At 49.9% G+C, this 26,697-nt stretch overlaps 1 protein-coding gene and 2 long non-coding RNA genes across 4 annotated transcripts in view; 2 read left to right on the top strand and 1 right to left on the bottom strand.

Annotated features, from left to right (window-relative positions):
- Window positions 1–2,346: 2,346 nt before the first annotated feature.
- LOC129635018 (uncharacterized) overlaps window positions 2,347–26,697 on the top strand; it is a 38,398-nt gene continuing 14,047 nt past the window's right edge. Inside the window, exons 1-2 of the long non-coding RNA XR_008706067.1 lie at window positions 2,347–2,954; window positions 3,289–3,413. This is a non-coding gene — a long non-coding RNA (uncharacterized LOC129635018). The remainder of the gene's footprint in view (window positions 2,955–3,288; window positions 3,414–26,697) is intronic.
- On the top strand, window positions 3,420–4,576 carry LOC129635017 (uncharacterized). The gene is made up of 2 exons (XR_008706066.1): window positions 3,420–3,728; window positions 4,279–4,576. It is a non-coding gene; the product is annotated as an uncharacterized LOC129635017 (long non-coding RNA).
- Window positions 23,271–26,697, bottom strand: part of WNT7A (Wnt family member 7A) — a 63,305-nt gene continuing 59,878 nt past the window's right edge. For both annotated transcript variants that reach the window (XM_055557610.1, XM_055557609.1), the window contains one exon: window positions 23,271–23,750. In XM_055557610.1, the coding sequence (XP_055413585.1) occupies window positions 23,271–23,750 (480 nt within the window). The remainder of the gene's footprint in view (window positions 23,751–26,697) is intronic.

The raw sequence follows: 26,697 nt of genomic DNA, 5'->3' as shown, positions 1-26,697 counted from the left end.
AGCTGGCCGCTGGGCTGGGGTGGCTGGAACCTTCCAACTCTCAGAGGCAGGGACCAGGAACCAGTGGGGCCCAGCTCACAGCCTGCCTACCACCCGGGGCTCCCCGGGCAAGTGTCCCACCCATCTGTGCCACCAGCAGGGCAGCAGCGGTGCCTGGTCACCGGATTGCTGCGACCGTGCAGTGAGCCAGTCGGGGCATTAGACACACAACGCGGATAAGCCCCTGGCATTGTTATTCCTGCAGATCCTCCGGGGAGCATGAGGGCCGTGGAATCCCATTCGTCAGGACCGTCAAGTCAGGAGAGCCCAAGTTTTGCTGCAGTAACAAAAGCCCCAAATCCCCAGTGGCTTTAGTGCAACAAAAGTTTCCTTTTCACCCATTCAACATGCCCCAAATGGGCTGGCTGTGGCTTTGCTGTGTGCCGTCGAGTCAGGCTGACGGGGCAGCCAGCGTCGGGAACGCTGCCAGTCGCTGTGGCAGAGAGAAGGAAGCAGGGGCTGCTGCCAGCTCCCAGGGTGTCCGCCTGGACACGAGACGCATGACTTCCCCTGCAAACTGGCCAGTGCGGGTCACACGGCCAGCCGCAAGGCAGGAGCATGGCCCTGGATGCACCTGAGGGGTGGAGAGACAGCTTATGTGTGAGCAGTGCCAGTGACCGCCTGCCTGCCCACCCGATCTCCTTTATTATTGTTCAGTGGCTCAGTTGTGTCCAACTCTTTGCAACCCCATGGACTGCAGCACACCAGGCTCCTCTGTCCTCCACTATCTCCTGGAGTTTGCTCAAACTCATGTCCATTGAATCAGTGATGCCATCCAACCATCTCATCCTCTGTCGTCCCCTTCTCCTCCTGCCCTCAATCTTTCCCAGCACCAGGGTCTTTTCCAGCGAGTCAGTTCTTTGCATCAGTTGGCCAAAATATTGGAGCTTCAGCTTCATCATCAGTCCTTCCAATGAATATTCAGGACGGATTTCCTTTAGGATGGACTGATTGGATCTCCTTGCAGTCCAAGGGACTCTCAAGAGTCTTCTCCAACACCACAGTTCAAAAGCATCCATTCTTCAGTGCTCAGCCTTCTTTATAGTCCAACTCTCACATCTGTACATGACTCCTGGAAAAACCATGGCTTTGACTAGACGGACCTTTGTTGGCAAGGGACTGTTGGCTGTATGACTGGAGTCTTTATAAAAAGAGGAAATATGGACACAGACATGCGTTGAGGGCAGACAGTGTGGAGAGGGTCATATACAAGCTGAGGAGAGAGGCCTGAGCAGACAGTCTGCCACGGCCACAGAAGGAACCTGCCTGCTGATGCCCTGATTTGGGATTTCCAGCTTCCAGAACTGAGAGGTGATAAATCTCTGTTATTTAAGCCACCGAGCCTATGGTACTCATACCAAGGCTGATAAGAGTCCTGTCTCATATGGAGAGAAGTACATCAGAGATGTGCACAGGGCTTAGAAAAGGGCCTCGCTCCATCATCGGTGAGGCAGCTGAGGCTCGGGGAGGCTAAGCAACTTGCCCTGGGTCACACAGCTCCTGGGTGCCTGATCTCCTGGTGACCCTGCTGAGCTCCAGTGTGAAGCCCCTCCCGAGGGTGCTTTGCTGGGTTCCTGCCACCCTGGGCCTTCTTTGCCTGTAGCTGGGGCTCAACCACGCCAATTGATCATCCTTTCAGAGGTCAAGGGAAAAAAGCGGAACAGCAGAGAAGGGGGCCAGGCTGGCAGAGGAAGGCTCTTACTCCAGGAAGTAATCATGTATTAAGTGGAAAAGTCCACCGGTGTGTTTAGTGATTCGGCATCGCTGAGTCCCTGAGGGATGTGCAGCCCTGGCTGCCTTCCCCTGGCAGGCGATGTGTGAGCATGCCCGCCAGTGGTCGCCTCTCTGCCGCTATCCAGGTGTGCTGGCGGGTAGGCGCCAGAGGCAGGTGGACTGAAGGCCGCTCCAGGCAGAAGACCTTCCCCTGGGGAGAGGGCCTGGCGTTTCAGGATGCAGCGGCCTGGCACCTAATCAAGTACTAAATCACAGACCCTGAAAGCTAAGCCTCAGTTTCCTTGTCTGTAAAATGGGTATCTCTCTTAAGAGGAAGCTCCAGGACCTGTGGCCTTTCAAGAACCTGTTGCTGGCTGGCCCCTCCCCAGCCACGCCCCGTGGGAGGTCATAGAGGGTCAGGGTGAGGCTGCAGAACACACAGTCCTTCCGGGGCACCCAGGGTGGGGGCAGGGGGTGCATTTTGCAACAGCCCTGGGGCGACCCTGCCAAGTAGCCCTGACCGGCTTTGCAGAGGGGGCGGGGCGGAGCCAGGGCTGGTGTGTGGGGTGGGTGAGTGGATGCTATGGACTGAATTTTAGGGGAAAGTTTACTAGAATGAAAAGCGCCCGCGATCACTACAACTCTGCTCCCACCACCCCTCCATCTTGGCCCTGGGGAGGGGGACCATAAAGCAGATCAGAGAGGGGAAGGGGCTGGCCTCAGGGTGCACAGCCAGAAAGTGGCCAGGCCACGCTGCCCGGCGGGGACCCTGAGCACCCAGAGCTAGAGTCACCAGATTTAGTAAATAAGCATATAGGACACCAGTTAAATCTGAATTTCAGACAAACGATGAATTAGTATAAGTATGTCCCGTGTAATGCTGGGTACATGCTTGTACTAAATGCTTTGCTTATCTGAAATTGAGAGTTACCTGGGCACTTCGTATCTTATTTGGGACAGGGAGTGGTGGGAGATAGTGGGGTTTCGACTTGGGGTCTCTCAGGCCAGAAAGTCTGTGTTTCAGTCCTGACTACCACTCACTGGTCCCACAACCCCATTGGGTTACTCACGGCTCAGCCTGGGTTTCCTCCTCGGCCTTGACATTATCGCCCGCATAAGGTTGGTGTGAGGATTCCCTGAGATGACCTTCTAAAGCCTTCAGCTGGGGGCTGGGCGCAGAAAGAACTCAACACGTGCTCCCTGTGAGTGTCCTTCACTGAGTCTGGGTGCGCAGAGGAACTGTAATCAATCATTAGCCATGTGTCTCAGGCAGCAGGTCTCAAACACTGGGGGTCTCAGGGCCCCTTAGCATTTAAAAAATCATTGCAGGCCCAGAGCTGTTGTGTATGTGTGTATCGACATTTACAGCGATGGAAATTAAAGCTGAGAAAAAACAGAGGTCTTTATGCATTCGTTGCTACCTGACAACGAACTCACTGTGCTTACAGGAATAATGCACTTTTTTTTAATGAAAAATAGCTCTGTCTTAAAACCAGCAAAGCAGCCCAAAGAGCGGCCTTGTGTTTCACTTTGCAGCTCTCTTGAGCGAGGTTAACACAAGGCCAGCTGGGTTCTCACACCTGCCATGGCTTTGAAGCTCTCGCGAGATCACGCCTCACGTAGCCTCTGGAAAACTCCGTGGAATGCCTGCCTGCGAGAAGGTGAGAGTGAAAAATGCAAATCTCTTACTATCGTCAAGAAAGTAGTTTTGATCGTTTGCTCTCTGGATCCCCTGAGAGGTTCTGGGACCTCGCTTTGAGAATCCCTGTCTGGGACTCCTTTTGGGAAGATGCCCCCCGCCCCGCCGACCCCTGAGCCTCACCCGGCCGCGATGGCGGTGGGGCTGCCCCAGGCCTGGGTGTCGAGGTGGTGGTCCGGGCGCTGCCCACTCCGTGGCGGGCCTTCCCAGCTGCTGTCGGCGCTGAAGGCAACGGGGTGTCCCACCGGTATCTGCATCCATCCCCCCATCTCTCCAGGTAAGAGGGGCGAGCTGTGGTTGGAGGCCTGCGTCCTGGGCTGAGAGCCGGGGCTTGGTGGGGGTGAGGCGGGGTGGGGAGCAGGGCTCGGGCCTCGGAGGTGGTCTCTCTTTACACACATAGAGACACATGCGTACACTATGCACACACTCGCTGGGGGCCTGCACAGAGCGGGCTCCAGGGACCGCAGGTGAACGGTGAGGTGTGATGTGGCCTCCCAGGTGATGCTGGTTGCCTGGTCCGTGTCTGGCCTCTGGGTGGGTGTGCATCTCGTGGGTGGCCCTGGGGGTGGGGGGCCTCCCGTGGGGGTCTGTCTGGGTCTGGTCTGGGCGGGTGCGCGTGTGCCCTTGCCGTGTGGGTGTCTGGTCTGTCCCTTGGTGTGAGCCCCTCCGGTGTGTGCAGTCCCTGTGGGTGTCTGGCTCCTCCCGCGTGTGGCTGCGGGTCTGTGCGTGCCTGCCCACGAGCACGTCTGTGACACTTCCTTTGCGTCAGAGGCGGCCATCCTGGGGGCTGAGCCGGGGGTGACTGCAGGCTCTCCCCTTGTCTCCAGCACGTTCTTCTGGGGCCAGGAGCGTCGTCGTGGCGACCAGCGGCCACCTTGTCAATGGAGCAGATGGGCCTGTGACCACGTCCAGGGGCTCCAGCTGTCCCTGCCACCCCCCTGAGCAGCTCCCAGGGGAGGCCACCTCTGTCCCCCAGGCCTGGGCCCCAGAAGCCCACCTGAGCCCGCTGACCCCCAGCCTCGGCCTGGGGAAGGGGCCTGGCACGTCTGGGAGTGGATGTGCGTCTTCACTCACTCTTTGTTATTGTTGTTTTTATTTTTATTGAAAATGTTTTTTCTTGAGACAGAGCTGGTAGACAGTATTATGTAAGTTTCATGTGTACAGCATCATGGCTCACGGTTTTACAGGTCACACCCGCGCACAGTTGTTATAAAACACGGGCGGCATTCCCTGTGCTGCGCACGGTGCCTCTGTGGCTCCTTTATTTTATACGCAGCCCCTGTCCTGCCCTCCCCACTCCCCTCTCCCCGCGAGTAGCCGGTCTCTTGTGCTCTGTGCGGGCGAGTCTGTTTCCTTTTGTTATACTCGCTAGCTGTTCTTTTTCGATTCCAAGTATAAGTGATATCGCACACTATTTGTCTCTGACTCATTTCACTTAGGGTGATGCCCTCCAAGTCCGTCCATGTGGCTCCAAATGGCAAACTTTCATTCCTTTTCATGGTTGAGCAGTATTCCTGTGTGTGTGTGTGTGCGCGCGTGCACACATATGTACCGTGTCTTCTTTATCCATTCATCTGTTCATGGGCGCTTAGGTTGCTCCGTATCTTGGCAACTGTAAATAGTGTTGCTATGAACATTGGGGTGCATGTATCTTTTTTCAATTACTGTTTTCATTTTTGTTAGATGTACACCCAGAAGTGGAGTTGCTAGGTCATATGGTAGTTCTGTTTTTTAGTTCTTTGAGAAACCACCGTATTGTTTTGCAGTGTCTGCACCAATTTACATTCTCGCCGAGAGTATACAAGGGCCCCTTTTTCCTGCATCCTCACCAACATTTGCTATTTGCAGTCTTTTGGCTGATAGCCTTTCTGACAGATCTGAGGTGATAGCTCATTATGGTTTAAATTTGCATTTCTCTGGTGATTAACGATGTTGAGCATCTTTTCGTGTGCCTGATGGCCATCTGTATATTTTCTTTGGAAAAATGTCTATTCAGGTCTTCTGCCTGTTTGTTTTTTTTTTAATTAGATCAGTTTTTTTGTCTGTTTCCAGTATAAGCTGTTTATATACTTTGGATATTAACCCCTTATCAGACATATTTGCAAATATTTTCTCCCATTCAGTAGATTGTACTTTCATGTTGCTGATGGTTTTCTTTGCCATACAAAAGTTTTTACATTTAATTAGGTCCCATTTGTTTCCTTGTTTGTTTTTTGCTTTGGAGACAGATCCAAAAAAAATGTTGCTACCATTTATATCAAACAGTGTTCTGCCTATGTTTTCTTCTAGGAGTTTTATGTGTTTTGGTCGTATATTTAAGCCTTTTAATCCATTTTGAGTTTATTTTTGTATGTGGTGTGAAAAAATGTGCTCATTTCCTTCTTTTACACGTAGCTGTCCAGTTTTCCCAGCACCGCTTATTGAAGAGACTGTGTTTCCTCTGTTGTGTATTCTTGCCCCCTCTGTTGTGGGATAATTGGCCGCAAGTGTGTGGGTTTATTTCTGGGCTGTGTGTTCTGTCGTGTTGATCTGTGCATCTGTTTCTCTGCCAGTCCCAGACAGCGTTGATTACTGTAGCTTTGCGGTATAGTCAGAAGTCAAGAAGCGTGATTCCTCCAGCTCTGTTCTTCTTTCTCAGATTGTTTTGGCCACTTGGGGTCTTCTGCGTTTCTATACACATATTAAAATTGTCTGTCCTGATTCTGTGAAGCGTGCCCTTGGTGTTTGGGTAGGGGTTGCGTTGAATCTGTAGGTTGCCTTGAGTGTGTGGTCACAGTAACAGTCCCTGAACATTTTCAAGCCTTTACTTTCACTGGAGTGAGTTGATTTACAATGTTGTGTTAATGCCAAGTGCACAGCGAATTGATTCTGTTACACACATACATCTATCTGGGCTTCCTTGGGGGCCGAGCAGTGAAAAGAACCTGCCTGCCATTCAGGAGACGTGCAGGAGAGGCAGGCTTGATCCCTGGGCGGGAAAGATCCCCCGGAGAAGAGAATGGCAACCCACTCCAGTAGTCTTGGCCTGGAGAACCCCACAGAGCCTGGTGGGCTACAGTCCATGGAGTCGCAGAGTCAGACTCAACTGAGCAACTAAGCAACACCTCCAAATACATGTCTTCATTATTTTTAAGATTCTTTTCACATCTCGGTTATCACAGAATACTGAGGTGCGTTCCTGGTTGGTTTTCTCTCTTATATGTAGGGGTGTGTATATGTAAATGCCAAGCACCTGGTTTATCCCTCCCCACACGTTTCCCCTTTGGTAACCGTAAGTTTGTCTTCTATGTCTTTAAGTCTGTCTCTGTTTTATAAACAAGTTCATTGGTATCTCTTTTTTAAAAATTATATTCCACATATGAATGATATCATGTGATGCTTTAACAATATTAATTCCTCCAGCCCAACGTGTGCTGTCTTTTCGTCTGTGTCTCCAGTTTCTTCATCAGACTCTTAGGGTCTTCTGAGCACCGGTCTTTTGCCTCCGTCGGTAGGCCTATCGCCAAGTGCTTTAACCTTTTTGATGCAGTGGTAAATGGGATTGTTTCCTTAAATTCTTCCTACAGTTTGTTGTTAGCATATAGGAATGCAACAGATTCCTGTATATTAATTTTGTATCCTGCAGCTTTACTCAATTCATTGATTAGCTCTAGTAGCTTTCTGGTGGCGTCTTTAGGATTTTTCTATGTATAGTATCATGTTATCTGCAAACAGTGAGCATTTTACTCCTTTTCCAGCTTGAATTTCTTTCATTTTTCTTCTCTGAATGCCATGGCTAGGACCTCCAGAACTATGCTGAATAAAAGTGGTGAGAGTGGATGGGCATGCTTGTCTTGTCCTGATCTTAGAGGAGATGCCTTCGGGTTTTCAACACCAAGAATGCTGTTTGCTGTGGGTTTGTCATATACGGTGCTTATTATCATGTTGAGGTACGTTCCCTCTACACCCACTTTCTGAAGGGTTTTTTAAAATCATGAATGGATGTTGAACTTTGCCACAAGCTTTTTCTGCGTCTAGTCAGATGATCACGTGATTTCAACTCTTCAATTTGTCAGTGCAATGTGTCACACTGATTGATTTATGGATCCTGAAAAAGCCTTGCGTCCGGGATAAATCCTGCTTGATCACGGTGTCTGGCCCTTTGTTGTTGGATTCAGTCTGCCACTCTTTTGTTGAGGGGTTTTGCGACTATGTTCATCAATGACGTTGGCCTGTACTTTTCTTTTTGTGAGATCTTTGTCTGGTTTGGGTGTCAGGGTAATGCTGGCTTCCTAGAATAAGTTTGGAAGTGTTCTTTCCTCTGTGATTTTTTTTTTTTTAATAGTTTGAGAAGGGTAGGTGTTCACTCTTCTCTAAGTGTTTGGCAGAATTCACCTCTGCAGCCATCTAGTCCTGGACTTCGGTTTTTTTGGGAGTTTTAAAATTACCGATTCAATTTCATTACTGGTAATTTGTATGTTTATATGTTCTATTTCTTCCTGACTCAGTCTTGGGAGATTGTACACTTTTAGGAATTTGTCCACTTCTCCTAGGTTGTCCATTTTATCATCATTCTTTCTTAGTTAACAGATATTAACCCTCAGCTATGTGCTGGGCACTGGAGACCCAGTGGCCATAAAGACAGACAAAGTCCTGCCCTCGGGGAATTTAACAGCATGTTAATTAAAGCTCATGCTTCCTCAGTCCTTATAATGCACTAGGCCCTGTGTTTTGCAATTTACATGCATGAGTTCATTCAATCACTGCGATAGTTCTGTCACCGCTCCCATTTTATAAATAGAGACAGGCAGGCACAGAGAGGTTATGTCGCTTGCCCTAAACCGCACAGCAGTAAATGGCAGAGGCAGGCTTGAACACAGGGTGTCTGCTCCAGCATCCCTGCTTTTAACTGCCGCTATACTGCACAGCCTCTAAGAAATGAGAAGTAACGTTTCAGATAGTGGTACTCGCCACAAAGAGAAAGAAACGGAGGAGGAGGGGCGCTGAAGCCAGGGTGCTTGGCGCTGTGTCCTTGAAGTGTTGGCATTTGAACTGAGTCTTAAGAACCCGAAAGAGCCAGCCCCGCAGAAGCCAGAGGGACAAGCGTGTGCAAAGGCCCAGAGGCAGAGCAGAGCACGGCATGCTGGGAATGGATTCACCTGGCTGCAGCTGGGAGGCTGGCTTGACGGAGCCTGGGTGGAGGCAGAGAGGCCTGGGAGGAGGCTGTGACTTCCTTGGGGGAGAGACGATGGCAGGTCAGTGAAGACGGCGGGCAGACAGAGGGGGGCCCAGGGAAGCAGGGCTGGAGCATGGTGACCTGTCAGAGGTGGCTAGAGGAAGTTCACGGCACTCTGTGCCTGGCATGGGCATCCCAAACTGAATCCACTGTCTTCCTTGAGCCTCTGTGGAACCGGTGGAGGCTCGGGACCCCGTGTGTGGCTGGCGTGGGACAGCCTCGGCCAGAGCCCTTGTCCCTCCTCCTGGTGGGGGGCCTTGAAGCTGTCACTTCTCATTCCCCTGAGACTGTCCTCCCCTGAACCTGGGGATGGGCGAACTCCTAGGGGCTCAGGGAACATGTCGCGGTCTCTTCTGAAGTTGCAAGGCTCGGCTGCAACTCAGGTGGAGAAAAGGACTCCCCTGACCCGGGTCTCGCTGAGGGAGTCCCTTGAGTTCGGGGGCAGGGAGTCTGCAAGGATTGGGGTCCCTGGGCCTTCTGCTGGGCACAGCACATCCCTGTGAGGCCTCGGGAAGGCCCAGTTCCTGCCCCGGGGAACTTTGAGCTGGTTTTAAACATAATTGCAGAAGACACGTGAGTGTGTGCACACAGACGTGTGCTCACGTATGTACATCTGGACGACATGGGAACTTGATCCTCCTAACCCGCGTGCGGATGACTCTGCTGCCTCTGGGGTGCCCTGTGTCAGGAAAGGGCTCCCCCAGGAGGCACGAGTCCTGGCCTTGACGGTCCCTCTGCTGTGTGTGTGGTCTGGGGTAGAAGCCCGCACCTCTCTGGACCTCAGTCTCTCTGTCCTGAAAACAGGTTTGGTGCACATCCTGGACCGGGTGCTGTGTGCACAAATGCCACACTCAGCTTGCAGTCAGGCTTGCGCCTTCTTCCTGGTGTTGTCAACATACAGAAAAAGGAGGAGGCTTTACCCTGAAAACCTGAATATTCAGCCCTTCTTGAAAAACCACACGGTCTGGCCACAGGGTGGCCCACGTCCCCACGCGGCTGCCGTGGGCCCGTGCTGAGCTGCTCACCTCCTGCAGTTTTGTTACACGTGGACCTTCAACACCAAAGTCCTGGACTTCCTAATTCTTGACTTGGCCTCTTAGGATTTTCACCTATTTAGTCTGTTTTGTTGAAAAGCCACTTTAGAAATAAACCAAAGAGGGAAAAATACCTTTGCCCAACAGAGCCAAATGCCTATTATCGTGCGCCGTGTTTGAGGAGCCTCATCGTTGTGGGGAGAATGGCAGTAACAGTAGAAGTAGTGGGTTTTTAAATTTTTCACTGGAGTATAGCTGCTTTGCAAGGTCGTGTTGGTTTCTGCTGTTCAGCAAAGTGAATCAGCCATACGTATACGTGTACCCCGTTTTGGATTTCCTTCCCATTTAGGCCCCCACGGGGCACTGAGTAGAGTTCTCTGTGCTACACAGTACTTCTCCTAGTTACCTGTTTTATAAGTAGCAGTAGGTATGTGCTAATCCTGACCTCCACCCCGCCCCGCCTCCCCCTTCCTCCCTTGGTGTCCATGTTTGTTCTCTAGCTCCGTGTCTCTATTTCTGCTTTGCGTGTATGTTCATCTGCACCACTTTCCTAGATGTCATATATATACACGTGTGTGTGTGTTAATATACGGTATTTCTTTTTCTTTCTGACTTACTTCACTTTGCATGACAGTCTCTAAGTCCATGTATGTCTCTGAAAGTTAACCAGTTTCATTCCTTGTTATGGCTGTGTAATATCCCATTGTGTTAGGTGCCACATCTTCTTTATCCATTCATCTGCTGATGGACATTTAGGTTTCTTCCATGTCCCAGCTATTGTAAAGAGTGCTGCATGAACCTTGGGCTACGTGTGTCTTTTTGTCTTATGGTTTTCTCAGGGTATAACCATCGGAGAAGGCACTGGAACCCCACTCCAGGACTCTTGCCTGGAAAATCCCATGGACGGAGGAGCCTGGTGGGCTGCAGTCCCTGGGGTCGCGAAGAGTCAGACACGACTGAGCGACTTCACTTTCACTTTTCACTTTCATGCATTGGAGAAGGAAATGGCAACCCACTCCAGTGTTCTTGCCTGGAGAATCCCAGGGACGGCGGAGCCTGGTGGGCTGCCGTTTATGGGGTCGCACAGAGTCGGACACGACTGAAGCGACTTAGCAGCAGTGAGATTTCTAAATCAATGGTAGCTTTCTTTTTAATTTTTTCTGGAGCCTCCACACTGTTCCCTATAGTGGCTGTATCAGTTTACATTTCCACCAGCAGTGAAAGAGGGTTCCCTTTTTCTCCAGTAAATCCTCCCCAGCATTTATTGGTCATAAATGTTTGGACGATGCCCGTTCTGACCGGTGTGAGGTGATACCTCATTGTAGTTTTGATTTGCACGTCTCTAATAATGAGCATTGTTGAGCATCTTTTCATGTATTTGTTGGCCATCTCTGTGTTATCTTTAGAGTAATGTCTGTTTAGGTCTTCTGCCCGATTTTTGATTGTGTTTTTTGTTTGTTTCTTTGATATTGAGCTGCATGAGCTGTTTGTACATTTTGGAGATTCAGGTCAGTTCAGTCACTCAGCCATGTCCGACTCTCCGCGACCCTATGAACCGCAGCACGCCAGGCCTCTGTCCATCACCAACTCCCAGAGATTAATCTCTGTCAGTTGCTTCATTTGAAAATATTTCCTCCCATTCTGATGGTTGTCTTTTCATCACTTTTTTAATATAAAATATATTGACTATCTATTGTCTTTTAAAAAATAATTTTATTTAGTTACTTTTGGCTGTGCTGGGTCTTCATCACTGCACATGGGCCTTTTCTAGTTGCAGCGAGCAGGAGCTAGTCTCTAGTGGTGATGCGTGGACTTCTCGTTGCGGTGCCTCTGTGGAGCACGGCTGTGGGGTCCTGTGGAGCTCTAGGGCACACAGACTTCTGGTTACAGCTCGCAGGCTCTAGAGCTGCGGGCTCAGTCGTTGTGGCACATGGGCTTAGTTGCTCTGTGCCATGTGGGATCTTCCCAGACCAGGGATCAAACTGGTGTCCCCTGCGTTACAAGGCAGACTCTTAAACCACTGGACCACAGGGAAGCCCTGTTGTCTTTTACACCGTTGTGCTCATTTCTGCTGTACAACGTCATGAATCGGCTATATGAATACATATGTCCCCTCCCTCGTGAGCCTGCCTCCCACCCCCTCATCTCACCCCTCTAGGTCATCATAGAGCACTGAGATGAACTCCCTGCGTTACACAGCCGTTTCCCACTCAGTTCAGTCATGTCCAACTCTTTGTGACCCCATGGACTGCAGCACGCCAGGCTTCCCTGTCCATCACCAACTCTCCCGGAGCTTACTCAAACGCATGTCCATTGAGTCAGTGATGCCGTCCAACTGTCTCATCCTCTGTCGTCCTCTTCTCCTCCCGTCTTCAGTCTTTCCCAGCATCAGGGTCTTTTCCAATGAGTCAGCTCTTCACATCAGGTGGCCAAAGTATTGGAGTTTCAGCTTTAGCGTCAGTCCTTCCAATGAACACCCAGGAGTGATCTCCTTTAGGATGGACTGGTTGGATCTCCTTGCAGTCCAAGGGACTCTCAAGAGTGTTCTCCAACACCACAGTTCAAAAGCATCAATTCTTCAGTGCTCAGCTTTGTTTATAGTGCAAACTCTCACATTCATACATGACTACTGGAAAAACCATAGCTTTGACTAGATGGACCTTTGTTGGCAAAGTAATGTCTCTGCTTTTTAATATGCTGTCTAGGTTGGTCATAGCTTTTCTTCCAAGGAACAAGTGTCTTTTAATTTCATGGCTGCAGTCACCATCTGCAGTGATTTTGGAGACCAAAAAATAAAGTCCCTCACTGTTTCCATTGTTTCCCCATCTATTTGCCATGAAGTGATGGGACCGGATGCCATGATCTTAGTTTTCTGAATGTTGAGTTCAGAGTGTGAACTCAAAAAGCCAGCTTTTTCACTCTCCTCTTTCACTTTCATCAAGAGGCTCTTTAGTTCTTCTTCACTTTCTGCCATAAGGGTGGTGTCATCGCATATCTGAGGTTATTGATATTTCTCTCAGCAATCTTGATTCCAGCTTGTACTTTATCCACCCTGGCATTTCTCATGATGTACTCTGCATATAAGTTTAATAAGCAGGGTGACAGTATACAGCCTTGACGTACTCCTTTCCTAGTCTGCCGGCAATGCAAGAGACCTGGGTTTGATCCGTGGGTGAGGCAGATCCCCTGGAGGAGGACATGGCAATCACTCATAGTGCATTCACGCATAGGCACGCTGCACTGTGCTCTAGAACACAAAAATGCTTTCCCACTAGCTAGTTCCCCACTAGCTATCTATTGTACACATGTTAGTGTGTGGAACCTAGAAAAATGGTACTGCTGAAGCTATTTGCAGGGCAGGAATAGACACAGATGTAGACAATGGACTTGAGGACCAGCGGGGAAGGAGAGGGTGGCATGAATCGAGAGACTGGCACTGGCATGCACGCACTGATGTGTGTGAAATACACAAACAATAAATGCTGGAGAGGGTTTATTGGAGAAAAAGAGCACCGTGACGTGAGTGAGGCGGCTAGTGAGACGCTGTTGCACGCTAGATGAAGACCACGAATGACCCAGTTTGTACCTTCTCATGGCTGCGTCCATGTTCCACTGTGTGTATGTACCACTTCTTTGCCTGTTCATCTACTGACGGACACCCAGGGTGCTTCCGTGTCCTGGCTGCTGTATCTAGCGCTGCAATGAGCCTTGGGCTACACGTGTCTTTCTCGGTTTTGGTTTCCTCAGGGTATCTGCCTAGGAGTGGGGTTGCTGGCTCATGCGGTGGTTTTATTTTTAGTTTTTTCAGGAACCTCCCTACTGTTCTCCCTAGTGCTTGTATCCGTTTACATTTCCACCATCAGTGAGAGAGGGTGCTCTTTTTCTCCAATAAATCCTCTCCAGCATGTATTGTTTGTAGATTTTCAGATGATGGCCATTCTGACCAGTGTGAGGTAATATGCCTCACTGTGGTTTTGATTTGTGTTTCTCTGATAATTAGGGGTGTTGAGCATCTTTTCATATGGCCATCTGCAGTCTTCTTTAGAGAAGAAGTTTAGGCCTTCTGCCCATTTTTCAATTGGGTTGTTGGTTTTGTTTTTGATATTGAGCTGCATGAACTGTTTGTATATTTTGGAGATTAATTCCTGTCTGTTGCTTCGTTTGCAATATTTTCTCCTATTCAGAGGAGAATATGATCTTCCATCTTTATGGCTTTCTCTGCTGTGAAATAGCTTTTAAGTCCCATTTGTTTATTTTGTTTTTATTTTCATTACTGTAGGAGGTGGGTCAGGAAGACTTTCCTGTGATTTATGTCAAAAAGTGTTCTGCCTATGTTTTCCTCTAAGTCTTATAGTGAACAGTCTTACATTTAGGTCTTTAATCCATTTTCATGTATGGTGTTAGTAGGTTCTTATTTCAGTCTTTGACATGTAGCTGTCCAATTTTCCCGGCACCACTTACTGAAGAGACTGTCTTTTGTCCATTGTATATTCTAGCCTCCTTTGTCAGATGAGGTGATTAGAGGTATGTGGGTTTATCTCTGGGCTTTCTGTCCTGTTGGATTGACCTGTGTGTGAGTTTCTATGTCAGTACCAGACACTTTTGATGACTGTAGCTTTGTAGTATTGTCTGAAGTCAGGGAGCCTGACTCCTCCAGCTCTGTTTTTCTTTCTCAAGATCACTTTGACTATTTGGCATCTTTTGTGTTTCCATACAAAGTTTAAGTTTTTTTAATCTAATTCTGTGAAAAATGCCATTAGTAATTTGATAAGGATTACACTGAATCTGTAGATTACTTTGGGTAGTATGGTCATTTTCACAATATTGATTCTTCCAATCCAGCAACATGGTATTTCTTGCCATCTGTTTGCATCTTCATCAGTATCTTATAGTTTTCTGAGTATAGGTCTTTTGCCTCCTTAGGTAGGTTTATTCCTAGGTTTTTTTTTTTGTTTTTTTTTGCAATAGTAAATGGAACTGTTTCCTTAATTCCTCTTTCTGATCTTTCATTGTTAGTATATAGGAAAGCAAGAGATTTCTGTGCATTAATTCTGTATCCTACGACTTTACCAGATTCATTGATTACACCGGTAGCTTTCTGGTAGCATTTTTAGAATTTTCTATGTAAAGTATCATGTCGTCTGCAAACAGTGACAGTCTTCTTTTCCAATCTGGATTTCCTTTATTTCTTTTTCTTCTCTGATTGCCATGGCTGGACTTCCAAAGTGATAGTGAATAATAGCGGTGAGAGTAGACATCCTTGTCTTGTTCCTGATCTTAGAGGAAATGCTTTCAGTTTTTCACCATTGAGAATGATGTTTGCTGTGGGTTTGTTGTATTTGGCCTTTATTATGTTGAGGTACAGGAGACAGGGATCAAGACCATCCCCAAGAAAAAGAAATGCAAAAAAAGCAAAATGGCTATCTGAGTAGGCCTTAAAAATAGATATGAAAAGAGGAGAAGTGAAAGCAAAGGAGAAAAGGAAAGATATACCCATCTGAATGCAGAGTTCCAAAGATTAACAAGAAGAGATACGCTTTCCTCAGTGATCAGTGCAAAGAAATAGAGGAAAAATCAATAGAATGGGAAAGACTAGAGATCTCTTCAAGAAAATTAGAGCTACCAAGGGAACATTTCATGCAAAGATGGGTTCAATAAAGGACAGAAATGGTATGGACCTAACAGAAGCAAAAGATATTAAGAAGAGAAGATACACAGAAGAGCTGTACAAAAAATATCTTCATGACCCAGATAATCATGATGGTGTAATCACTCACCTAGAGCCAGACATCCTGGAATGTGAAGTCAAGTGGGCCTTAGGAAGCATCACTACGAACAAAGCTAGTGGAGGTGATGGATTTCAGTTGAGCTATTTCAAATCCTAAAATAGGACGCTGTGAAAGCGCTGCACTCAATATGCCAGCAAATGTGGAAAACTCAGCTGTGGCCACAGGACTGGAAAATGTCAGTTTTCATTCCAATCCCAAAGAACAGCAATGCCAAAGAATGCTCAAACTATCGCACAATTGTATTCATCTCACATGCTAGTAAAGTAACGCTCAAAATTCTCCAAGCCAGGCTTCAGCAGTATGTGAACTGTGAACTTCCAGATGTTCAAGCCGGTTTTAGAAAAGGCAGAGGAACCAGAGATCAAATTGCCAACATCCTCTGGATCATGGAAAAAGCAAGAGAGTTCCAGAAAAGCATCTATTTCTGCTTTATTGACTATGCCAAAGCCTTTGACTGTGTGGATCACAATAAACTGTGGAAAATTCTGAAAGAGATGGGAATACCAGACCACCTGACCTGCCTCTTGAGAAATCTGTATGCAGGTCAGAAAGCAACAGTTAGAACTGGACATGGAACAACAGACTGGTTCCAAATAGGAAAAGGAGTTCGTCAAGGCTGTATATTGTTACCCTGGTTATTTAACTTACATGCAGAATACATCATGAGAAATGCTGGGCTGGATGAAGCACAAGCTGGAATCAAGATTGCTGGGAGAAATATCAATAACCTCTGATGTGCAAATGACACCATCCTTATGGCAGAAAGTGAAGAGGAACTCAAGAGCCTCTTGATGAAAGTGAAAGAGGAGACTGAAAAAGTTGGCTTAAAGCTCAACATTCAGAAAACGAAGATCATGGCATCCGGGCCCATCACTTCATGGGAAATAGATGGGGAAACAGTGGAAACAGTGTCAGACTTTATTTTTTGGGGCTCCAAAATCACTGCAGATGGTGACTGCAGCCATGAAATTAAAAGACGCTTACTCCTTGGAAGGAAAGTTATGACCATCCTAGATAGCACATTAAAAAGCAGAAACATTACTTTGCCAACAAAGCTCTGTCTAGTCAAGGCTATGGTTTTTCCTGTGGTCATGTATGGATGTGAGAGTTGGACTGTGAAGAAAGCTGAGCACTGAAGAATTGATGCTTTTGAACTGTGGTGTTGGAGAACACTCTTGAGAGTCCCTTGGACTGCAAGGAGATCCAACCAGTCTATCCTAAAGGAGATCAGTCCTGGGTGTTCATTGGAAGGACTGATGTTGAAGCTGAAACTCCAATACTTTGGCCACCTAATGCGAAGAGCTGACTCATTTGAAAAGACCCTGATGCCGGGAAATATTGAGGGCAAGAGGAGAAGGGGATGACAGAGGATGAGATGGTTGGATGGCATCACCGACTCGATGGAGATGAGTTTGGGTAGGCTTTGGGAGGTGGTAATGGACAGGGAGGCCTGGGGTGCCGCAGTTCAAGGGGTTGCAAAGAGTCGGACACAACTGAGCGACTGAACTGAACTGAACTGAGTATTGCTCCTCCAGGTTTCCTTTGATTTCCTTTTGCATGGAATATCTTTTTTCAGTCCCTCACTTTCAGTCTCTGTGTGTCCCTATGTCTAAAGTGGGCATCTTGTATGGGTCTTATTTTTGTATCAATTCAGCCAGTCCATGTATTTTGGTTGGAGCATTTAACCCATTTTCATTTAAGGTAATTATTGGTATGTATGTTCCTATTACTATTTTCTTAATTGTTTTGGGTTTGCTTTCGTAGGTCTTTTTCTTCACTTGTGTTTCCCACTTGGAGAAGTTCCTTTAGCATTTGTTGTAAAGCTAGTTTGGTGGTGCTGAATTTTTTTTAGCTTTTGCTTGTCTGTAAAGCTTTTGATTTCTCCATCAGATCTGAATGATATCCTTGCTGGGTAGAGTAATCTTGGTTTGTAGGTTTCTCCCTTTCATCAATTTAAATATATCTGGCCACTCCCTTCTGGCCTGCAGAGTTTCTGCTGAAGAAATCAGCTGATAAACTTTTGGGGATTCCCTTGTATACTATCTGTTGCTTTTCCCTTGCTGCTTTTAATACTTTTTGCTTTGAATTTACTTTTTGCTAGTTTGATTAATATGTGACTTGGCGAGTTTCTCCCTGGGTTTGTCCTGTGTGGGACTCTCTATGCCTCCCAGACTTGGGCGACTGCAGTGGGCCCGTGCTGAGTGACTCATTTCCCTCAGTTGTGTTATACCGGGGACCTGGCATCTGAGCATTCAACACCATAGTCCTGGATTTTCTAAGTTTTGATTCAGCTTCTTATGATTTTGGCCTTTTTAGAGTCTGTTTTATTGAAAAGCCACTTTAGAAATAAACTCAAGAGGGAAAAAATACCTTTGCCCAACACAAAGCCAAATATTTATTGCTCTACACTGTATTTGAAGAATCTCACCCTTACGGGGAGAATAATAGTAACAGAAATAATTAATAATACTAATATTTAGCATTGACCCATTGCTCTGCCGCTGAAAGGGCCATGCAGTTGTTACTGGGAGGGAGGACCTTCACAACAGCCCTGTGAAGTAGGGATTATTCCCTACTTTTCAGGTGAAGAAGCTGGGGCTCAGAGCACAGCTGAGCTGGGCATCTTAGAGAGAAGGCAGGCCCCAGGCTTGGGAATTAACATTATTCTACGGTGCCAGAACTGTGGTGTTGGAGAAGACTCTTGAGAGTCCCTTGGACTGCAAGGAGATCCAACCAGTCCATCCTAATGGAGATCAGTCCTGAATGTTCATTGGAAGGACTGATGCTGAAGCTGAAACTCCAATACTTTGGCCACCTGATGTGAAGAGCTGACTCATTGGAAAAGACCCTGATGCTGGGAAAGACTGAGGGCAGGAGGAGAAGGGGAAGACAGAGGATGAGATGGTTGGATGGCATCACCAACTCAATGGCCATGAGTTTGAGTAAACTCCAGGAGTTGGCGATGGACATGGAGGCCTGGCAGGCTGCAGTCCACGGGGTCTCAAAAAGTTGGACACAACTGAACCTAACTGAACTGAAGGTGCCACATGAAGGCTGGCATTCTTCTTAAAGGCCTGGTTGCCCTCATGCCAGGCCCGTTCCTTAGCTGGAGAGATGGAAGTCATGGGGTGACTTCTGATATCATGTTATGTGATTAACATTAAATGGTCTGGGGAGTGTGGTCAGAGCCTCCCCTTTGTCAGGTGCTGTGAGACCAGGAGCAGGAGAACCGCAGGACTGGGGAGCCTCTACTCATGGTAGATGCTGGAGGTTTTCCAAGGTGGGGATAAAACTGTGACCTGGGGTTGGGTGCAAGAAACTTCCATATGTTTCCTCTCCCTAATCCCATCTATCCACCCACCTATCCACCCATTCACCCATCTGTCCACTTACCCTCCCAGCCATCAGCTCATTCATCCACCCACACTCATTCACCCAACCATCTACCCATCCATCTATCCATCCATCCACACATCCATCTACCAACCCAGCCTCTTACCCCTCCATCCATATCCAACCATCTATCTATCCACTTACCCACCCATCCATCTACCCATATACTCACCCACCCACTTACCCACCCATCCATTAACATCCATCTGTCCATCCAACTGGGCTTCCCAGGTGGCTCAGTGGTAAAGAATCCACCTGCCAAGCAGGAGGCATGGGTTCAATCCCTGGGTCCAGAAGATTCCCTGGAGAAGGAAATGGCAACCCACTCCAGGATTCTTGGCTGGAAAATTCCATGCACAGAGGAACCTGACAGGCTTATCCATCTACCCATATACCCATCTACTCACTCATCCATCCATTCATCTTTCTACACACCCACCCACCCACTCACTTATCCATCCACCTAGCTAATCCATTCATTCATCTATCCACCCACTTACCTAATCATCCACTATCCATCCACTTATACATCTACCATCTACTCACTCATCCATCCACCCATCTGTCTTCCCATGTACCCCCCACCCACTTACCCACCCACCCACCCATTATCCATCTACCTATTCATCTACCCACTCATCCATCCATCTAGCCATCCACTGACTCACCCAACTACCCACCCATCATCCATCCATCCATCAACTCGCTCACCCATCCATCCAGCTATCCATCTACCCATCCACCTACCCACCACCCTTTATCCATCCATCCACTTATCCACCCACCCACTTACCCACTTATCTATTATTTATCCATCTATCCATTCACCCATCTACTCACTCATCCATCCATTCATCCATTTACCCATCCACCAACCCACTCACTTACCCACCCATTATCCATCCACCCATCCACTTATCCATCCTACTAGCCAATAATACATCCATCTATCTACCCACTCACTTACCTATCCATCCATTATCTATCCACTTACCCATCTTCCATCCACTCACTCATCCATCCATCTACCTATCCATTCATCCACCTATCCATCCACCCATCCCTCTCCCATCTAGTGACCCACCCATGTACCCACCTATCCATTATCCATGCATCCACCTACCTGTCCACTCACTCATCCATGTACCCATCCACCTACCCACCCACCTTTTATCCATCCATCCATCCACCCACCTACCCACTTACCTATCCACCCATTATCCATCCATCTTTCTATCTACCCATCCACTCACTCATTCATCCATTCACCTATCCATCTAGTGACCGACTCACCCACCTACCCATTATTCACCCATCTATACATCCACCTGTCACCTCACTCATCCACCCCCTACCAACTTACCCACCCATCCATTACCATCCACTTATTCATCCACCCACTCACCCATCCATCTAAGCATTCACTGACCCACCCACCTACCCATCCATCTATTATCCATTTATCCTTCCACTTACCCACTCATCCATTATCCATCCATCTTTCTATCCAACCATCCACTCACTCACTCATCCATTCACCTATCCATCTAATGACCCACTCACCCCCCTATCCATTACTCACCCATCTATACATCCAACTATCCACTCACTCATCCACCCTCTACCCACTTACCCACCCATCCATTACCATCTACTTATTCATCCACCCACTCACCCATCCATCTACCCATCCACTTACCCACTCATCCATTATCCATCTTTCTATCCACCCATCCACTAACTCATTCATCCATTCACCTATCCACCTAGTGACCTACTCACCCCCCTATCCATTACTCACCCATCTATACATCCAACTATCCACTCACTCATTCACCCCCCACCCACTTACCCACCTATCCATTACCATCTACTTATTCATCCACCCACTCACCCATCCATCTACCCATCCACTTACCCACTCATCCATTATCCATCTTTCTATCCACCCATCCACTAACTCATTCATCCATTCACCTATCCACCTAGTGACCTACTCACCCCCTATCCATTACTCACCCATCTATACATCCACCTATCCACTCACTCATCCACTCCCCACCCACTTGCCCACCTATCCATTACCATCTACTTATTCATCCACCCACTCACCCATCCATCTACCCATCCACTTACCCACTCATCCATTATCCATCTTTCTATCCACCCATCCACTAACTCATTCATCCATTCACCTATCCACCTAGTGACCTACTCACCCCCTATCCATTACTCACCCATCTATACATCCACCTATCCACTCACTCATCCACTCCCCACCCACTTGCCCACCCATCCATTACCATCTACTTATTCATCCACCCACTCACCCATCCATCTACCCATCCATCTTTCTATCCACCCATCCACTCATTCATCCGTCCATCCACTCATCCCTTTACGTGCCTACACATCCAGACACCCATGTAAAGAAGACAAAAAAGGTCCAAGGGAAGAAGTCAAGCAACTGTCCAGTCATTTTATTTGTCCATGCTGTGATCCAGGCCCAGTGCTAACATCGGGGAGTCTGACACAGCCTATAGACACCGAGGGCCTCCCAGTGTGTGGGGCCAGGGGACTGTTGTCTCAGAGGTATCAGTTTCATCAGTGTCTGTGGGCACAGAGTTCAGAGGTGCCATCTCTTCTTGGTGGCTCAACACAATCGCCAAAGATCCCAGCAACCTGCATCACACCACAAGCCCTCACCCGCAAGCAGACACCCCCGGGACCAGAACAGCGACAGGCACACAGCACCCTGAATCTCCCAGGCACGTGGAGAGAGATACACAGATAGCCATGTACATGCAGGAGCACACAAGACGTACATGTCGGCACCCGGAAGGTGCTCGAGGGGGCGTCACACGACAGCGCTGAGCATCCCTAAAGTGTGTGTGTGTGTGTGTGTGTGTGTGTGTGTGTGTCTCTGTCTCTGTCTCTCTCTCTCTCACACACACACACACACACAGGGAAATGCAAACAGACACGCATTAGAACACCCACACTCTCCTGGAGGAGAGACTTCCAGGCTGAGAGGCGCTGGACACTGGTGGACCCAGTGCAGAGGCCTCATCCACACCTTTCTGCGCCCTGGGACTGTGCCATCCAGGAAGCCCTGCTGCTCGAGGGAGCCCCTCGCCCAGCTCTGCTGCTCCGTAACTGAGAGCACCCAGCAGCGGCAGGGCATCCTGAGGAGGAGCGGGCTCCCTTGGTGACTTCTGCCAGGTGGTTATGACGTGTCCCTGTGACAGTCACATGGGGCCCGGGACACGAGCCTGTGCTCCACACGGCTCCGCTCAAGGTCAGCACTCGGGGGCCGTGCTCAAAAGGCCGAGCTCAGCAGGCCGGGGCCAGGGCCCTGCGTCCTCCTCGGGGAGGCTGATAACAGCACGGCCAGGCGTCTGGGGCTGCTCCTACCCACCTGGCCAACAGGGCCGAGAGCCAGCCGTGTACGTCAGGGTCTCTGTGAGGCCTGGCCCCTCCTTACCCCAGAGGGAGTACCGGGGTTAAGAAGGAGCACAGGCCGTGGAATGATACAGGCGGACTCAATATAAATAAAATATTCATATAAAAATAGTCTCTTACAAAATATTCTCTCTTATCCAGTGGCTCACTTTCTAGAAGGTGGGAACTGCTGGGGGTTTAGCATTACCTTCCCCCCCCCCCTCTCTCTGTTCCAAACTGGACTTTTCTAATGGGGAGATTTGAGCTGCGCAGGAGTACAGGCTGGGAACCGTATTCTAGAAAACGTCTCCCAATTCCAGACCAGCTTAAATCTCTGGAGAATTAGCAGCAACAGCAAAAAAAATGTGTGTGTGTGTGTGTGTGTATCTATATACGTAGAAAGGTGTCTGCCCTTGCACTCGAACATCTAGTGCGGCAAGGGGGTCCTGGCGAAATCAGCTAGGAAAAAGATCTGCCTGAAGAATCACTACGCACAGTTCTACTCCACTCCTCGTCCTAGCAGCAGAACATCCCACAGGGAAAGCCAGCGGTCCACGTTGATTGCAGAAAACGGATCCCGACGAGGTGGAAGGGTTCTTGTTTAATTAAATAAATTAATATTATTTTTTTAATATCAGAATAAATTGTTAAATATTGCTATTACTGTTGAGGCCCCCGGGGTCTGGTGTTTCAGGCTCCGCTCCGGCCGAAGGCGGCGTCTGGGTGGGGCGTGGATGACGACTTGGGGCCCGGCAGGGGTCCCCCGCCGCCCTCCCCACCGTCAGGGCCGCCCCCCCGCCCCACCGCCCCAGCAGACAAGACAAGCTCAGCAGCGGCTGTGGAGGTTGGGGCTGGGGGCTATGGAGGTTGGGGCGGGGCCGCGCGGGGAGCGTGCCGGCCCTCCGCCGCCCCGCCCCGCGCGTCGCCCGGGGACCGCCTCCTGCTGCTCACTTGCATGTGTAGACCTCGGTGCGCTCGCTGCACGTGTTACACTTGACGTAGCAGCACCAGTGGAACTTGCAGTTGCATTGCCACACGCGGGCGTACTGGTGGGTGTTGTAGCCGCGGCCGCAGCACATGAGGTCGCAGCCGCTGGCCTGGGGCGCCGTCTTGTTGCAGGCGCGGCCCTGCGTGCCCACGCTGCCCGTCGCCGGGTCCTCCTCGCAGTAGCTGGGCGACTTCTCGATGTACACCAGCTCGGTGTCCATGGGCTTGCGGTAGGACAGCGGCTTCTTGATCTTGAGGAAGGCGGGCCGCTTGTTGCGGCTGGCGCGCACGGGCTCCACGTGGACCGCCTCGTTGTACTTGTCCTTAAGCACGTAGCCCAGCTCGCGGAACTGCGGCAGCGTGGTCCAGCAGGTCTTGGTGGTGCAGGAGCCCGACACGCCATGGCACTTGCACTCCAGCTTCATGTTTTCCTCCAGGATCTGCGGGGGGCGGCGGAGAGAGCACAGCTTGTCACGGCAGGGCCGGGCGGGCGCCCCGGGCCACCCCCCACCCGCTCTGCCGCCGGCCTGGTGGGCTTGGCCTGTGCTTTCCTTTCCGGGAGGCTGCCCTGCTGGCTCAGCTGGTAAAGAATCTGCCTGCAGTGTGGGAGACCTGGGTTCGATCCTGGGGCCGGGAATACCCACTCCAGTATTCTGGCCTGGAGAATTCCATGGACTGTATCGTCCATGCAATCACAAAGAAGCGGACACAGCTGAGCCATTTCCACTTTCACTTACTTTCTTTCTGGTGCTGGAAGCTCAGACCTGGATGCAAAGCCTCCCCAGGACTCGCCTGCCCTCCCTGCTCCCAACCCCGAGGGGCCCTCATGCCGCTGCTTAGATCCACGCAGGCCCATCTTGACCACACGTGGGTTCTCTCAGGGCTGCACCGGCTTAAAATCACTTTGGAACCAACGTTTGAAAGCCAGGAGGAGACTTTCAAAGGCAGGCTGTGAGGTGTTCTGCCAGGCCAACAGAACAGGTACCCAGCAACTCCGGAGTGATGCTCGAAATTATTCACAACCAGAGCAGCTGGACGCTGACCTGCTGGCGTGGGAGCTGGCCACAGAGGCCAGCACGGCGGTCCAGCAGTGTCTGGCTCACCTCGGCCAGCTCGGCCACCCGGGCAGTGATACACGGAGCTGCGCCAGCCTCCGCCTGCCTCCCGGGCTGGCAGCCCTTGGCTCGCCCCCGTCCTTACTGTTCTCTGGAGCCGTAAGGACTGGTTTAAGTCCCAGATCTAACATGAACCTGCTGAGTGCCCTCAGTCAGCTTGCTTGTTTCCCCACGTGCAGAACCAGGGTGATGGGTGTACTTCATTATAAGCCTCCAGTGAGATGCTGGTCAGAAAGGAGAGAGGGTGGGCTTCTGAGACACACAGGAAGCTCAGCTATCTACGGCACGACGTGGCACGGAAGAAGCCGGGCGCAAGAGGACCTACTACGTGACGGCAGTGACAGCAAGTTCCAGGACAGGCGAAGCTGAGGACGGGGCTCCGCGCCATCTTTATCTTCAGAAACGGGCTGAGACGGCCCATGGCCTGGATTTTGCTGGCCCCTGCTGCGGACACGACTGAGTGACTCTGCGACCCCATGGACTGCAGCGCAGCAGGCCTCCCTGTCCTTCCCCATCTCCCAGAGTTTGTTCAAACTCACGTCCATCGAGTCGGTGATGCCATCCCACTGTCTCATCCTCCGTCATCTCCTTCCCCTCCTGACCTCAATCTTTCCTAGCATCAGGGCCTCTTCCAATGAGGCAGCTCTTGGAATAGCCCAACAATTAAAGAAGACAACGTTTACCAAACCCCCCACAGGACAGGATATTTATATTGCTATCTAGGTCGAGTTTTGTTTTTTTTTTCCCAGTTTTTGTCTCCTTCCCTCCCTCCTTTCTGTTGTTCATTGATTTAAACTCTGTGCATGAAGAGGCATCTTTGGGGTTACAGTGTCTCCTCCTTCCAGGCCATCTTCAGCCTGATGTCATCCTAACAGGCCCTTGCTGCTGTGCGCTGGGCACGCGATGGGCACGTGCTGGTGGGCGCCGTTTCTGGGTCACCGCGTGTGAGCGTGCTGGTGGTCCTGCATCCACACTGCCCGGCTGCCTTTGTCTGTGACAGCGACAGGCTGAGTGCGGGAGGGAGGGAGTGGCCTGGGCACACTCTGGGCCCATGCGTTCATGCTGTTGTTTCGCTGCTAAGTTGTATCCGACGCTTTGCAACCCCATAGACCGCAGCCTGCCAGGCTCCTCTGTCCATGCGATTCTCCAGGCAAGAAGACTGGAGTGGGTCGCCATTCCCTTCTCCAGGGCATCTTCCTGACCCAGGGGTCAAGCCTGCATCTCCTGCGCTGGCAGGTGGATTCTTCACCACCAAGCCACCAGGGAAGCCCGTGCACTGGCGTCTTATTTAACTCTGTGGGGTTAGTAGGATTCCATTTAACGAGGCAAAAACCAAGGCTCGGCTGACTCCCAGAGCGGGTCTGTGAGGTGTTCGGAGGCCAGAGTCTTGTTGTCGAGGGGTACGAGTCAAGTGCTTGGTGGCTGAATACTTGCTGTGTGATTTTGGTGTTGTCAATCCCCCTCTCTGAGCCTCAGCTGCCTTCGGTGAACATGGAGTGACGGGAGCATCTTCTCTGACAAAAGTTAAAGGGGCTGGGATAGAGCCTGATGTTCCAAAAGTAGCCATTGGTTCTGCCTCTGGGCTGGGCCTGTGTGGGTGCTGGGGACACAGAGGTGACCAGGTCAGATCCCTGTCTCCAAGGACAGGCCTGTGTCCAGGGTCCTCTTGGCCCCAGACGCTCCGAGTCCAAGAGGTGATTGGTCACGATACTCAACAGGAGGGAAACCCACAGTGTCTGTACTTAAACACGCCAGCGAGGCCAGGGCACCAGAGTGTCCTGGGACTCAGCTGAACACCTGCTTCCAGGACACCTGTTGTGTGATCCCCACATGGTGCAGCTGGTGGGGGGGAGCAGCCCCCCAAGTCACACAGATGTCCCTTGTGGTCATCAGTGAGCAGACAGTCCCCAGGTGTCACCTTTCCGTGTTGGCCTAAAAAGCAGAGGTGTCGTGTGTGTTGGGGGCAGAGTTCAGCAGGCGTTTCTGGGGCCTGATGCCCTGGCTGGTGGATCTTAGAGCATCAGAACCTCCCACACGGATGCCTGGGGTGAGGGGCATTCAGAACAGGTTCTGACACTGAGCAGGCATGAGGACACGGAGCACCTGGCTTGGAAGTGGTTCCCTCTGAGGCGCTTGCCCTGGAAATCACATGCCCGGAAACAGGTTCAGGGATGTTCCTGCCAGCAGTGTTCGTGACGGCTTTGTGGGCATGATCTGATGTCCGTCCACGGTAAGATGGATAAACGGAGGTGAGTGGGCTCAACGGGGCCCT

The sequence above is a fragment of the Bubalus kerabau genome, chromosome 20 (genome assembly GCF_029407905.1).
Source record: "Bubalus kerabau isolate K-KA32 ecotype Philippines breed swamp buffalo chromosome 20, PCC_UOA_SB_1v2, whole genome shotgun sequence".
NCBI classification, from domain to species: Eukaryota; Metazoa; Chordata; class Mammalia; order Artiodactyla; family Bovidae; genus Bubalus; species Bubalus kerabau.
Note: the sequence above shows the minus strand (reverse complement) of the source record. Positions and strands in the feature narration are given on the sequence as shown.